Source organism: Rousettus aegyptiacus, unplaced genomic scaffold (assembly GCF_014176215.1).
Source record: "Rousettus aegyptiacus isolate mRouAeg1 unplaced genomic scaffold, mRouAeg1.p scaffold_m13_p_3, whole genome shotgun sequence".
Taxonomy (NCBI): Eukaryota; Metazoa; Chordata; class Mammalia; order Chiroptera; family Pteropodidae; genus Rousettus; species Rousettus aegyptiacus.
This window is the reverse complement of record NW_023416306.1, coordinates 122,611,905-122,627,030: the sequence shown is the minus strand read 5'-3', so window position 1 is coordinate 122,627,030 and position 15,126 is coordinate 122,611,905. Positions and strand designations below refer to the sequence as shown.

Here is a 15,126-nt window from a genome sequence, read left to right as displayed (position 1 = left end):
AACCCTCTTCTCTTTCATCTCCCCAACTGCAGACTCTTCTGGCGGGTAAGGGATGGCTTGTCCAACCTTCCTAGACTTAGTGAAAATAGTGCCCTGGTTGTGGTCATGCCCCAACTCTCCAATTTAATTAGCCCGGCCTGCTCCTGCCTACTCTGCAGAAAATTTGACCAAAGCTGTTGCTCACGGCTGCTGCGCATGGGCTTAGGATCGCCTCTGTTTACTTTAAACTTGTTGTTTTGCCTATTTTCCTGTGGTTTCCTTGCTGTTCAGCTGTAGGCCCCATGTGCTCTTCCTAGGCAACTTCTGATTACTGCCTCCTCCCTTCCCCAAAACCTTGTTTACTGGGTTGCCTCACCCTGTGTGTCTCAAGGACAAGCACTGCCATATGCCTGGGTGCCACACACTGCACTCTGGCTGTGTCTCAGGGTCTTGGCTAAGCATGTGAGGAAGAAACTGGACACTAACCATTACCTGCTGCCTTTTGGTTATAGCCTTTATCTTCTATCTTGTCCACTATCCGAATTCTTTTCATGGCCAGTACAATACTTGGTGGAATACCTTGCTCAGTTCCCCTGTCCAAAGTCAAGCATTCTGTCCCTGAACTTCAAACTGGGGACAGAGGCCTGCGAATGGCCTCAGTGGACTGACTGTCTGCACCTGGCTATCCTTTTGCCATGCTGCTTCAGGTGGCTGGCATGTCCTCAGACCAAGCCTTTCCAGTATTTCCCATTCTCCTGTGCTATGACTGACCACCTCATTCTGACAGGAAAAAAAAAAAAAAAAAAAAAAAAGGCCAGATCCTCAGCAAAAGTGGGCAGCAGGAAAGGTTAAAGAGAGGCTTACTGAAAAAGCTACGTCTGAGTTACCTTTATAACATAGCTTCATTAGTTTACTTCACATGTAAATTGCCAAAGCATCAGACATATCCATTTTTAAACCCAAGTACAAAAGCACAGTCAGGACTCAATCATAACTGAACTAAGAATTTCCATGTCATTGTGTTCATCTTCTGGTGAAGGTGATTACATGTTAAGAAGTAAGCAAAGGAGAAGCAAATACATAAAGGAAATCAAGCAAAAATCAAAGGCTGTCTAGAAAAACAAACAAACAGTTCTTCTTGAGAGAATGCTACAATATAACTTAAACACTGTGAAATCGATGAGGATTCCTATGACCATGTTAATAGTGTGCCTTTGATGAAGGGTTGACACTAAAGGCCAGAGAAATGGTGAGCTGTTATATCTGAAGTGGAGAAATGAATGGTCACTGTGCTCTTCTAATTGCTAATGGTACGTATTATGGCTACATTACCCAGGTCATTATTCTTTGTGATGGCAGCTGCCACCCTTGTCCGTGGCCCTTGCTTGGTAAACTGATAGCCAAACTTGAGGATCCTTGAATTCTCCTCCAGCATCTGAGCAATTTCCATCTCTACAGCTGTTCCCAACTGTTGTCTCTGGTTGCAGGTACAGACACATAGTAGGATGACCATGGAGAAAGAGCAAACAGTTACTTGTGTGGGAAAGATTCATGGCTACTTGTTGGATAAAAAAAGTAAACAGACAAAAGTCTTCAACTGAATGGGACAAAGTCTCGAGATATTTTCTCCATGCAGTCATTTGCTTCTAGTCTAGAAGCAAAATCCAACAGACAGCCAAATCTGCTGGCATGTTTACCTGAAAAGATGAAACCAATTATTTACAAAGAAAATGATAATTTCAGATGTAAAATTAAAGCAAAAACAATTATTTGGTGTTTCCGAAAATAATCAAAGCTCATCAACTGATGGACCATTGTCTTTCAGCAGAGTCTCACTAGATTCCCAAGAAGCTTTATTGTGGTTTGAACCATAGCCAGGTGAATTCTCAAAAACTAAGGGTTATTGGGCTACAGAAAAATTCCCAGGTTTTTTAAGTTTGTGAAAAGAGGTGTTTTTTTGTTTGTTTTCTTTTGAGATACAGAATAATAAAAATATTAAAAGCAGAGTTTAAAAAAATGGCAGCATGTAAAAATAGGAATTTAAAATTAAGGTTAAGAGACATAGTATATATTTTCATAATATGTTCATTAAATTTTTTAAAGTAAAAAAGTGCAGGCTTGTGCAGAAAAAGCAAACAAAAAAAATTTATTTAGCAGTTACCTATCTATTTCATTAATATGCATCACCAACTGTTCTTCTCATAGAGCACCTGATTAAATCATTACATATTTACTTGGAGTCCAGCTACAGTGGCCTGCCCCAGTGGTGGCCTCTCAACAGGCCTTCTTTCTGGTGCAGCTGCCTGTTGCAATCTGCTAAATTGATCTCAGTTGCCAGTCCTGCCTGAGGAAACTGTTTTACAGATTATTTTACTTCAAACCCTTCATTAGACAGATCAGGAAACTGAGATTTACCTTTAATAGTCTTTGAGTCAATGAACAAAATTGTGGATGGAACTCAAGTTTTGACTCTGCATTTCCTCATTCTTGGCGTAATGCAGAGAATGTTTCCAGGTGCTTTAGAACTTAATCCTCTCTCTTGTCACAAGAGAAGCCATATTGAGGGACTAAATTTGAAAAATTACACAAATCCATTCTTAGATGATTGAAGAGAGTTGATAAAGTTGAAGATTTAGAAGGGATTTAAGAGATCAAGTTCAGACTTTGTATTTCAGGGTCTGCTTCACATGCATTATAAAAAGATGCCCTATTCTAAATTATTAGGATTTCAGCTCATTCACTAGGTATAAGGTTATCAGATTAGTAAAATAAAACAAGGCAAAACAAAACCAAAACCAAAAAACAGGATATCCAGTTAAATTTGAATTTCAATAAATAACAAATAATTTTTTAGTATAAGTATACCCCAAATATTTAATGAGACACACTTATACTAAAAATTAATCATTGCTTATCTGAAATTCAAATTTAACTGTATTTATCTGGCAACCCTAACTAGATGGTATTTTATAAGGAACTAGGAACAGAATGTCTGGAAAACTGTTTCAGATATGGGATTTCACTATAGCCTAAACAAAAAGTTCAATATATTTTGGAATAAGGCATATTATGTCTTAGATCTCCTGGAAATATTTACTAAGAGCCCTCGACTTCTTCATGATACTAGTCTATTTGATAAATATCCCTGAGCTATCACTTCTTTTCCCTCACTTCATATTTCTCTCTAGCTTGTTTTCCTGCTCTCCCACTCCCCGATGACTCTTCATCTACTAGCAGCTGGACACACATCAAGATATAAAACACTGAGCTTCCCCTGCATATACACAGGGATTCTGCTGTGCTCCCCCTCCACACCTCTGCACTTAGAAAGCTGTTTTGGTGATGCATCCCTTTTGGGGAGGGTGATAGTGAAGGCTACCTGGTGGGGTTCCCCTGCTGTTCTGGCAACATGCCTCAGAAGGGGTCCAGGGACAGAAGACCTGCACTAAACATCCCACTTGTCCTGGTGAGCAAAAAGGGAGAGTAGAGCTGTTCATGGGGAACTGCTGGGGATCTTCAGGCTTAGGCAAAAGTCCTGGATAGGACCCTGGGGCTTTATTAGATCTTGGAGGGTCTACACTAGGAAATGTCCCAGACATATAGGGGTACTCTCAACAGGCACTTCCTCCCACCACGCCACAGAGGAATGCTCATATAGCAAGTTTCCTTGCTCTCTCCTCTATGGCCTCTTCTTCTCATTATCCAGACCTCTCAGATTCAATGAATCCCACTGCAGACACTTCCCTGTAGCCAAAGGGGCAGGGCTCAGCATCATGCTGAGAACTGAGACTTGCTGTCTGGAGGCAGGCGCCAGCTGGAGCCAGGAGAGCAACTCTGGAGGCACTGCAGGCTGATGCTTGGAAAAAGAGGTCTTCAAGGGACAGGAAATGGTGACTCTAGGGAAAAGCAGTTTCCTTTGACTGTTGATGGGAACCTGAGAAATGCTGCAACAGAGCTGAGATTATGATCAAACTGTAAGTTCGACCTGCTTCTCTAGGACAGATCATCTTCTAGAACCCAGATTCCTTTAAATGGGCTCTGTGGCTAGCACCAGACTGCAGGAGCCTGGTTTGCTCTTTTTTTCAGCTCTGGCTGCCTCCATCCAGGGACAAGAAGTCCGTCTCTGGGCATGGCCACTCTGCTTTCTCCTTGTATCATAGTCCCAGTGAGAGGCAACAGCAAGGCTGGGGCAAGACTGGGTTGAGATAACTGCTAAGAGGTGACGGCGATGATGGCTGAACAAAGCAGCTGTCACACCTCTGCCCCCACCTCCTCTCTTTCTCCTCCGGTGCCTGACTAGCCCAGGGCTACTGGATAGCTGCTGGCTCTTTATGTCTCAGGCTGCCCCACTGTACACACTGCTTAATTATTAACATGATCTCGCCTACACACCCCAAAGGCCAGAAGCTGTTATAATTTATAGGAAAGCCGGAACGTCAAACTGAGTGACAAAAGCTTTGTCTTTTACTCACTCCACACTGTGGCTTTCCCTCCATTCGTATGTACTCGTGAGGTAGTTTACCTGGTTGTCAATCTTGATCTCGGTCAGGGTGTCATTTTCTCTCAGTGCCTCTACCAGGCCCAGGATCCCAGTTCCAGTTATAAAATTGGATTCTACGTTTAAACTTTTCAAGGTCTTGTTTACTTTCAGCATATCTGCAAAAGCCTTATTACGCAAAAATAAATAAATAAATAAATAAATAAATAAATAAATAAATAAATAAAATAACCATTAAGGTTTCTAAAGGTTTATTTCCTGACATCCCCACCCTCAAATTAAATATATATTTTTAACAGTACTTAAAATCTTCATTAAAACATACTTTCACCTCCAGGTAACAAAGATAATAATTTAAAACTTAAAAAAAAATTGTTTAGTCCGGCAGCCCAGACTTAGAAATTTTACAAAACCGCAAAACTTAAAGAAGAAAAAATGAGATACCGACATAGGATTACCAACTTTGTTTTGTTAAATACAAAAAAACCCCACTGCCATCTGTTACCATTATCATTTTTTTTTTTTTTTGAGAAAAGGCATTTTAACCTTAGAAAACATAGAAAGGACATAATCTCAGAATTATTTTATTTTGTCTCCATTAGGGCACTACTGATTTAGTCATGTTATTTCAGGTCATCTAGAAATCAGAATTCCTCAAAGATTAACAAAGTCACCGCTCAGAGAGGCAAACCCACTGAAGACTCCCAGTTTAAGTCCACAGACTGAAAACATGCACCTGCCTGTCCCCCTTGCTCCCAAAGTTTTCCACTTCATGAAGAAAAGATAACTTTTAAGTGACTGAAACTTCCGCAGTGCAAGGAAACAAAAAAAAAGAGAGCCATTATCTTAAAGAATTGCTATAACATAGAAAATAGAAAGATTGTGGAGAATATAGCACAAAGTTGCCTGAGATGCCAGAGTAAATCCCAACTGCGGTATTTTATTATAATAAAAGAACTGCCTTAAGAACGACTAGAGCATGTGGAGAGCATGCTGCCCCTCCCTGCAGCTTCCCAGAAAAAGAGTTAACTGTCTGGCACAACTATCAGTGAAAAATCTCCCAAGAGCCTCTGGTGAGGGTGCTAGGACCTAAGACAGAAGAAGTACAGAAATTGAGGAGCCTCCAGACCACCACCAGATACAGTGTGGTGGAAGGAGGGGAGAAGCAGCTATGCCAAAGAATAAAATATACTGAACTCCCACTTCCCAGAGTGAAATCCTCCTAACTGCAGCCATTGCAGGGACTCTCAGGCTGCCTGCCAGCTCCTCGTACACACACCACAGAGAGGGCTGCTGGTCAATTCGCCTGCCTACTTAGGAGAGCACTCATTCACTCATTCAAAAAAGACTATTTATTGGTCTTCTACTGTGTGCCAGCAGTAAAGAAATAAAAAATCCCTGTCCTGGGGAGCTTATATTTGAGGAAGGCAGAATCGATAATTAATTAAAATGTATAGCCTGTCGGATGGTGACAAATGGAGAAATATAAAGGGGCCTCCCTTTTAAGGGAGAGGACTATTGGTGGTCAGATCTACACAAGTGATCCTGGTTTACACAAACCAAATTTATTCTCTATTCAGAAATATCAATGGGCAACCAGTGATTGCCAGACATGCTAGGAAAACCAACATCATAAAAGAGAAAAGCCAAGTTGACCAAACAGTATAATGTGCCATAGAGGTGACAGAGATTATTCAGGGAACAGAAACAAATGTATTTATTCTGCTATTCTTCCCCACTCAACCCTCCGAAAAAAAAAAACTGGAAAAAAAGCAAAGGAAAGAGAAGACATTATATCTATAAAATAAATACTATTATAAAACCAAAAAGAATAAGAACAAGAAAACATTCTGAAAATTTAAAGTAATACACTGAAACAAAGGAAAGTAGTAGACACCCAGAATTATGAAATGAACATGGCTAAAGACCAGGTTGGTAAACTAGAAGATAAAGCTGAGGATATTTCCAAGAATGTACAGTGAAAAGACAAAGATAGAACACCTGAGAGAAATATTAAGCAATGAAGAAAAGATACAGAAGATCAGCAATTATCTAATAGGAGTTTTAGACAGACAGCAATAAAAAGACAACAGAAATAAAGACACTATAAAATAATGGAAAAATTTCCCAGAGTTGAAGAAAGCTACAAGTCTTTATCTGAAAGAATCCCTTGGAGGCTCAGAGAAACGAATAAAAAGACTCATAAACAGGCACACACAAATGAAATTTCAGAACTCCAAGAGAAAAGAAAGAGTCCTAAAAGTTTCTAACAAAAAATGAGTTACTTACAAAAAAAGAAAAATCAGATTGGCGTTAGTCACTAGATTGTAAGGCCCATGAGAAAAGAGATTTATATATTTCAATAGCCAGATAATTGTAAATGCTAGTGATAAGTTTTAAATTTTGGAGTCAATCTACATACATAACATAAAATGACCTAAAATGTATAAATTTCAAACATATAAAAATAATAGAATAAGTACAATTTGGAGGTAGAAGAGAAAGGAGGGTTGGAAGGTATAGATATGAACCATAATTTCTAACAGAGGATCAAAAATTATCTAAGATGATAAATTAAAGATTAAAATGTATGTATTTTAGTATTTTTATACTCTGGCTGCATATTAAAATGACCTGGAAGCCTTAAAAACAAATACCAACTCTTGGGCTCCACCCTAGATGAATTAAATCAGAATCTCAGGTGTGGCCTGGACAGCTGCATTTTTGAAAAGCTCTCCAGGTGACTAATGTTCAGCCAGGATGGACAGCCACTTTAATTAAAGTCATAAGGCAACAACTAGAAGAATGATAAACAAACTAATAGTGATTGCTCTGGGGTATAGAACAAGGAACTTCTAAACTATTTAAATTGTTTTTATAGAGAAAAAAACAGGAAGAGAGGGGATCTAACTGGGATGAGAACAGGTTTCTCAGCCTCGGCACTAATGACATTTAAGGACAGGAATTCTTTGTTGTGGGAGGTTGTCCTGTTTATTATGTGACGGTTAGCAGCCTCTGAGAGTCACTAGATGCCAAGAGCACCCCTCCCAGTCATGACAACCAAAAATAATTCCACCCACTGCCAAATGTCCCCTGGAGGGCAAAACTGCCTTGAGTTGAGAACCACTGGACTAGAAGAATAATCCTGTGTTATTGAAGTTGCTTGAACTACAAGGAAAGAGCAAAGATTTGAAAAAACATTATTGTACACCATGTAAATTAAAGTGCATCTATTCAGTACTAGGTCTTTAATTAGAATTAAATGTACACATTTTAATTAAAGCACCAGAAGGGAATGCATCAGGCCTTTCCTTATGGACGCTCCAAGCTTTGGGATTTACTGTCATTATTAGAATAACAAAATGTCAGAGCAATTATGCCTTTATAAAAAGTTGCAGGACCTCCTGGCAAGCTGCCAGAATCTTGCCAATTTCTTTTAAACGTGAGAAAACCCTTTTCTCATACTGAACAAAACAGGGGAGACTTAGCCAAACATTACCCTGGGCTGTAGGCCCAAGTTCATTTCAGTTCAGTAACTATTTGAGCATCTAGTACATGTGTTGGGGATAATAACATTAATAAAACAAAGACTAGATTTCTTAAATGTTATAGAAGTCATTAGAGGAGAAATACATTTTTTAAGAGGTTTTGTTTTCTGTACTTTATAGTATTGTCTGAAAATGCAGTTTTCTGCGCTGTCCAAACCTGTGCCATCCAAATGGTAGCCGCAAGACACGTGGCTATCCAGCCCTCGAAAAGGGGTTGGTATGAATTGAGACATGCTGTAAATGTAAAACTCACACTGGATTTCGAAGATATAGTATGAAAAAATAGGTAAAATATCTCATTATATTTAGAACTTACATTTTGACATAATATTTTGGGTGTACTGGTTTGAACAAAATGTTATTAAAATTAAAATTAATTTAATCTATTCTTATTTTTTTAATATGGCTACTAGAAAAATTAAACTTTAACATGTGGCTTACATTTCTGATTGTCATTTAATTTTTATTGGACAGTACTGTACTAAACTCTTGATTTTTATGGGACATCATTGTTAATAATAGCATTGTTTACATATTTGGGCCTTATCTCTACACTGGCATTCAGTGAGGGTAAGTTCCATCGATACTTCTACAGATGTGGTTATATGGAAGTACTTGGCAGATGGTGAACTAAAGTTGATTATAGGTTAGTTAAATTTACTTCATAGCTTGGCCACATGCTGTGTAGTCTTAGTTAAGTTACTCAACATCTCTGAGCCTCAGTTGACTCATCTATAAAATGGGGATAATGCTATCTCACATACACATAGGTTGTCTACATTCACAATGATCCCACAGTGCCTCACTGAATGAGTTTTTAAACCTTAGAAAGAAAAGTCTCTGATGCTCTTTGCTTTAATGCTGATTTTTACTTCTCAGTAGCGAGTCTGAGTATCTCCATTGCTGTGAGATAACCAGTTTTCAATGTATAGAAAGGTTCTTGCCTGACAATAGCTTAACTGAAAGGGTAATCATCTGGGGAAGCCAAGTGAGAGCTAGGCTTTCTAGGAATAAGGCTGAATAAGGCTGAAAGAGGCTTTTCTCTTCACACCCTTAAGGATTGTAATTATTCCTCACAATTCTATGGTGCACTTGTCACATGGTATGCATTCAACACACAGTTATTGCACTGAAAACAGTATCAAAGAGATTCTTATATTTGGAATTTATTTAGTTCATCTACCAAGTTACCTATTTGACCTAGAGTAGAAGATAGATTATTTACTAGTAGTCCTGACAATGGACTATAAACTAGTCTCATCCTTGCCATTTTATTGTAAATAATGTATTAAATAGGAGTAATAGATCACTTCTTTATTTATCCCTTTAGTCACTTACATACATGATATACTGTAAATATTTTTGCTTTATTGGAAACAAGTCTACTAAAAGGCAGAGATTATTTAAAATTGTATACAGATATGAATTCTTAAATTGCAAATTTCACCTTACCAATGATCGAGTTGTGCTCTTTTTCTATTTTAATGATTGGTTTCAAATTTGAAACTGCTTTCAACCTACAAATTTAGATATGTAATAACTGCTGGTGAAAACGTCAATTTTGTAGCTTAGTCTCTCTTTTACATGAGTGCTTATTTCAAGTTTACTATTATCATCATGGAAATAGTCTCTACTGCTGCGAGGTTGGAAGGCACATTAATTCATTTATTTAACAAGTATTTTTTAAACATCTACTCTGCCAGCACTGTAATAGGTAGTCATGACTTTCATGTTGTCTATTTTCAATGGTATTTTAGATTTTCCAAGTCATGTTACTTTAAATCACATGATCAAGTCAGGAAAATTTTTGTTTTTCTAGCTTGATTCAAGGGCAGAGCACTGGGTGATACAGAACCACAGGTTGATGGTCAGGCTCCTGATAACTGACATATTTTAGCAAATGTCTGAGACAGTGAGGTATCATGTGTAAATATAGCATAGCTTTATGGTTAAGGATCCTGGTTGTGGAACCAGAAAGACCTGGTGGTGAATTCTGACTCCGTTTACTGGCTGTGCAACCTTGGAAAAGTTAATTAACCTCTCTGAACCTCAGATTGCTCATTTGTTAAAGTGGGAACTAATAATAGTACATACCTTATAGAATTATAGTGAGGATTAGGTGAGATGACACATGTAAAGCATAGAGATCAGTGATGGAATTTACTGACTGCTCAAGAAATGTTAGCTATTAATAGGAGGAATAACGCTGATGATGGTGATAGTAGTATTTACTTCGGTCAAGGGGCTTCCTTATTTTGCTGAATTATCTAATGTTAACAGAAAGAACAGGGCTTTTTGTTTTTGTTCTTTTTCATATTCTGGTTAACAATGTCAAACAAAAAGCATTTCAAGATTTGGTTGTTCAGCAATCCCTCTGCTGGGCATTTACCCTAAGGACTTGAAAACTCACATCTGAAAAGATATTTGCACACCGATGTTCATAGCAGCATTATTCATGGTGGCTGGGACATGGAAGCAACAGAAGTGTCCTACAATAGATGACTGGATAAAGAAGCTGTGGTACATATATACAATGGAATATTACTCAGCCATAAGAGGAGATGAAATACTGCCATTTGTGACAACTTGGATGGACCTTGAGATAATTATACTAAGTGAAACAAGCCAGACAGAAAAAGTTGAAAACTCCATGATATCACTTATATGTGAGATATAAACCAAAAAGCAACAAACAAATAGGACAAACAAACAGAAACTCATGGACATGGACAATAGACTAGTGGTTACCATAGAGTAAGGGGAGAAGGGAGGAGGGGGAAGATAATGGCTTAAAGGGGGTCAAATACATGATGACATTAAAGAATCGAAAAAAAATTTGGTTGTTAAAATATTTTTGAAACATATTAATCCATTTCAAAGACTAAAAGGAAATGTACTTTAATATTTTTATATGTAACAAGTTCCTACAGGATTTGGGGGTCTCATAATATCCATTGATTGTGAAGGAATGTTACTGTAGATGCAGAAGTTTCAGAAAATTTGTACTAAGCCCAAAACGAAATTCAAACATTTAGCTAAATGCCTAATCTAATTCTGTTTCTTTCTGCTAAAAGTGCAATGCTAACAAAATTATAGTTGATTCAAAGTGCCTGACAACTGGATTCTGTTTTACTGTCTCATTATAACGAATTTTGTTTATTAACAGTGTAGAAAATAAATTTACCAGATCTAAAAATTATTAATCAAACAAATTAAAAGGAGTTTCTACTGAATTAAATATTTTCATATTATATTTCTAAGAATTTTACTCACAATCGCCACGGGATCATTGCTGCGGGTTGCAGCCAAACTGAACTTCTGTACATGAGTGTTGGTCTCCAGAGCTTTAGCAAATTCTTTCAGGGTCGGTATTGGAATGTTCTAAAATGGAAAAGATACAGATAGTTGATAAACCAATTGGCAGCACCCCCACCCCAAGCTATAGACCAGCAACTTTCAAATACTTCGTATGTTTAGATGACTCATTGCATGATATATCCCCACTAAAAAACAGTCATCACCCATTCTCCAGCAACCAAGCCACACCTAGCCAACAACAACACTTACTGTCCAATAAGGGAATCTAACACAATGTGACATTCTGGTATCACCTTTCTGTTTACTATATTCTATATTCTATTTTCTATATTCTAACCAGACTGACCTATTTGTTATTCCTTTATTTTTTTATTTATTTTTAAAATTCCTCCCCACCCCTCCACTTCCACCCCTGACCTATGGATGGATGTTGCCATCTCCCCTTAAGAACTGGATCTCTGAAGGTGGGGTGTCTCCTCCCACATGCTTGCAGTGCACATCCAGGGCCTGGCACACCTAGGGTATGGGCCGTGGCTCCACTGGAGCTCAAACCCAAGACCTTCTGAGTGCAAAGCAGATGTGCTAACCACTACTCTATGGAACCACCCCTTGTTATTCTTTTAATATACCATGGTCTTTCCTCCATACTTTCAGACATGCTTTTCCCTTTGCCTGGAAATTCTTTTGTCCTTTTCTCTGATTAATTCCTACTCATCTTTTAAGATCCAGCTGAAATATTATCTCCTTTGTTTCTTGGCTTTCTTAGGCAGGATCAAAATTTTCCTAACCTGCAATTCCATAATATTTGGGGGCTTACGTGTGTTGCAACGATTTGTTTAGTGTTTTTCTCCTAATATAAGTTCAAAAAAAAGGCCATGTGTATCTTAATCCCTCTTCTACAGCATTTAGCATAGTACTGACCACTGGGGAGGGAGACAACACACAGCACATCTAGAGGTTGACTCGTGTGAGTCCTAGATGTGCTACCGACTAGATCTGTGACCATGAGCAACTTAACCTCTTTAAGTCCCATTGAAGATGAAATGAGATGATGAATTTCAGGTATTTAGCAAAATATCTGGTACTGAGTGAGTACTCAATAAAAGTCAGTTATTATTATTAAATGGTAGAAACTGGCCCAACAAGAATGAATAAAACAGATGTCAGTATTCTTGTTCTCTTTCTCTCTCTCCCTCTTGCACATGCTCATGCTCGCTCGCTCTCTCTCTCTCTCTCTCTCTCTCTCTCTCTCTTTCTCTCTCTCTCTCTCTGTCTCTCTCTCTCTCTTTCTTTCTCTCTCTCATACACACACACACGCACTTACTTCCTCTCTCTGTTGCCAAATAGAACAAAGTGGAAATGACTTCAGAGAATAAGTCATAAAAGGCATTGTAGCTTCTGGCTTGCTTTTTTTCTCTTGGATCACTTGCTTTGGGCGAAGCCAGCTGTCATGATGTGAGGACACCTAGGCAGCCCCATGGAGAGGGCCATGTGGTAAGAAATCGAGGCTTCTGCCAACAGCTACACAAGTGTGCCATCTTGGAAGTAGATCTTCCTGCCCAAGTCAAGCCTTCAGATAACTGTAGCCCTGGCTGATAGCGTCATTGAAATATTGAGCCCCAACTACCTAGCTGAGTCACTCCCTGATTCCTGACACTCAGAAACTGTGTGAAATAAAAAATGTTTGTTTTAAGCCTCTAAATTTTGGAGTAATATGCTATTCAGCAATAGATAACCAGTACACTGTGTTCACCACAACTACTGTGATTATTTTCAAAGAATTCTAGAAATCACTTAAAAAAAAAAACAACTCACTTCTTTTGAATAGGATATCTTACCTCAAAATCAGTGATGCGAAGAATTGCAAACAGGTGAACTCATGTCTGAACTCATGACAAATCTAGTGACTAACAAAAATCATAACGAAATACCTTTATGTTGTTGAGATTGACTTCTTGAAGGCTGGGATCATTGGCTTTCATCTGCTGCAGACTTACTTCCACATTTGTGGGATTGGGTGGTTCCTCAAATATAGGCTTGACCTTTTCACCTTTGACCACATCTAAGACACAAGTTTTAATTTTACAAAGAAAATATAAGAACTCTCTTATCAAAATAATTCTCCCAATGACCGTTCTTTCATATGCTCTGATTCCAATAATACTCTAAAATCAATGACGACAAACTTATTCTTAGCAAAGCAAGCATGGGAACGGTTTGGTTCTGAGTTATAGTTACAAACATTGATGTTTCTCAACCGCAATGAGAAGAAGTCTCAGTGGCTGACACTGCGCAGAACCAAAAGTGCAGAAAACCCTACAGCAAACTCGAACTTCAAAAGAACATGCTTTTGAGCAGTTATTGCTGCTCCATAGAGACTGCTTACAGACTATAATAACCAAATACTAGAATCTTGAGATGAAAAAAAAAATGAATCTTTTCATTTCAGAAACCTAAACACTCCTCTGGCTTTTTGGCCATACCTGACCCTCCTCTGATGTCCATTGTACAGTGTTAGTTTTGAGGAAGGTATGGGAAGAGAAAGGAATAAAAAAGAAGAATGGAAGAATTCTCAAAATCAGTTAACAGAAAATGTTACCAATATATATAATATACGAAGGGTCAACATCCCAATATACCAGAGCTCCTACAAATCAATGACAACCCAATTAAAAATGAACAAGTAATATGACTGGAAGAATTTCTGTCACCCAACTAAAAAAAAATTTAAAAATACTTAAACTCTAAAATTAAAAAATAAGATACCATTTGATTATCAAATAAATAAATAAACATAACATTCAGGGTTGTCAATAATGTAGAGGAAAAAGCATCCTCACATACTGTTGGTGGAACTGTAAGCTGGTACATACTTTTTGGGAGAGTAAGTTGGAATTACCTATCAAACATTAAAATGTGGATACTATATGACTCAGTAATTCCATATCTAGAAGTCTAATCCACAGAAAAATAGCATGAATACATAAAGATATACATTCAGGGATGTTCATAGATGTATTGCTTGTGACAGTAAAACATAATAAACAATATGTCCATCAATATGAAAATGGTTAAATAAGTTATAGTATAATCACATAGGTGCAATCATTGAAAGAATGAAGTAAACTTACATGTACCAATAAGGGACTACAATTTGAAAAAAAAGCTAATGAAAAATGAAATACTGAGGTATAAACCTGAAAAAATCTGTACAAGATCAGTATAAGGAAAACTACAAAACTCTGTTGAAAAAAAACCAAAAAACTAAATGGAGAGATAGTCCATATTTAAGGAAGTAAGACTCAATATTGTCAAGATGTCAGTACATCTCAACTTGACCTATAGATTCTGTGCAATCCCAATCAAAATTCCAGCAAGTTATTTTGTAGATATCCACAAACAAATTCTAAGGTTTATGCAGAGAAGCAGAATATCCAGAATAGCTAATACAATATCGCAAGAGAAGAATAAAGTTGGAGGACTGACACTACCTGACTTCAAGACTTACTATAAAGCAACAGTAATCAAGATAGTGTGGCATTGGTGGAAGAATATGCAAATAATCAAAGGAACAGAACAGAGCTCCAAAATAATCCCATATATAGTTGACTGATCTTTGACAATAGAGCAAAGACAATACAACAAAGAAAAGATGGTCTTTTCACAAATGGTGCTGGAACAAGTGGACAACCACACACTTTATACTTTCACAAAAATTAACTCAGAATAGATCACATATCTAAATGTAAAATGTAAAACTATAAAACTCTTAGAAGGTAACAT

At 37.7% G+C, this 15,126-nt stretch overlaps 1 protein-coding gene across 6 annotated transcripts in view; it reads right to left on the bottom strand.

The window, feature by feature from the left end:
- TMOD2 (tropomodulin 2) overlaps positions 1-15,126 on the bottom strand; it is a 45,831-nt gene that overhangs the window by 7,398 nt on the left and 23,307 nt on the right. For 4 of the 6 annotated variants that reach the window (XM_016162713.2, XM_016162714.2, XM_016162715.2 and 1 more), the window contains exons 6-9: positions 13,275-13,405; positions 11,299-11,406; positions 4,502-4,645; positions 2,869-3,875 (exon numbers count right to left, since the gene is read on the bottom strand). In XM_016162713.2, coding sequence (XP_016018199.2) covers positions 3,678-3,875; positions 4,502-4,645; positions 11,299-11,406; positions 13,275-13,405 — 581 coding nt within the window. In that variant the 3' untranslated portion in view covers positions 2,869-3,677. Of the gene's footprint in view, positions 1-1,311; positions 1,457-2,866; positions 3,876-4,501; positions 4,646-11,298; positions 11,407-13,274; positions 13,406-15,126 lie in introns of those variants that run through there. The other 2 variants (XM_016162717.2, XM_016162718.2) reach the window with 2 other exon arrangements.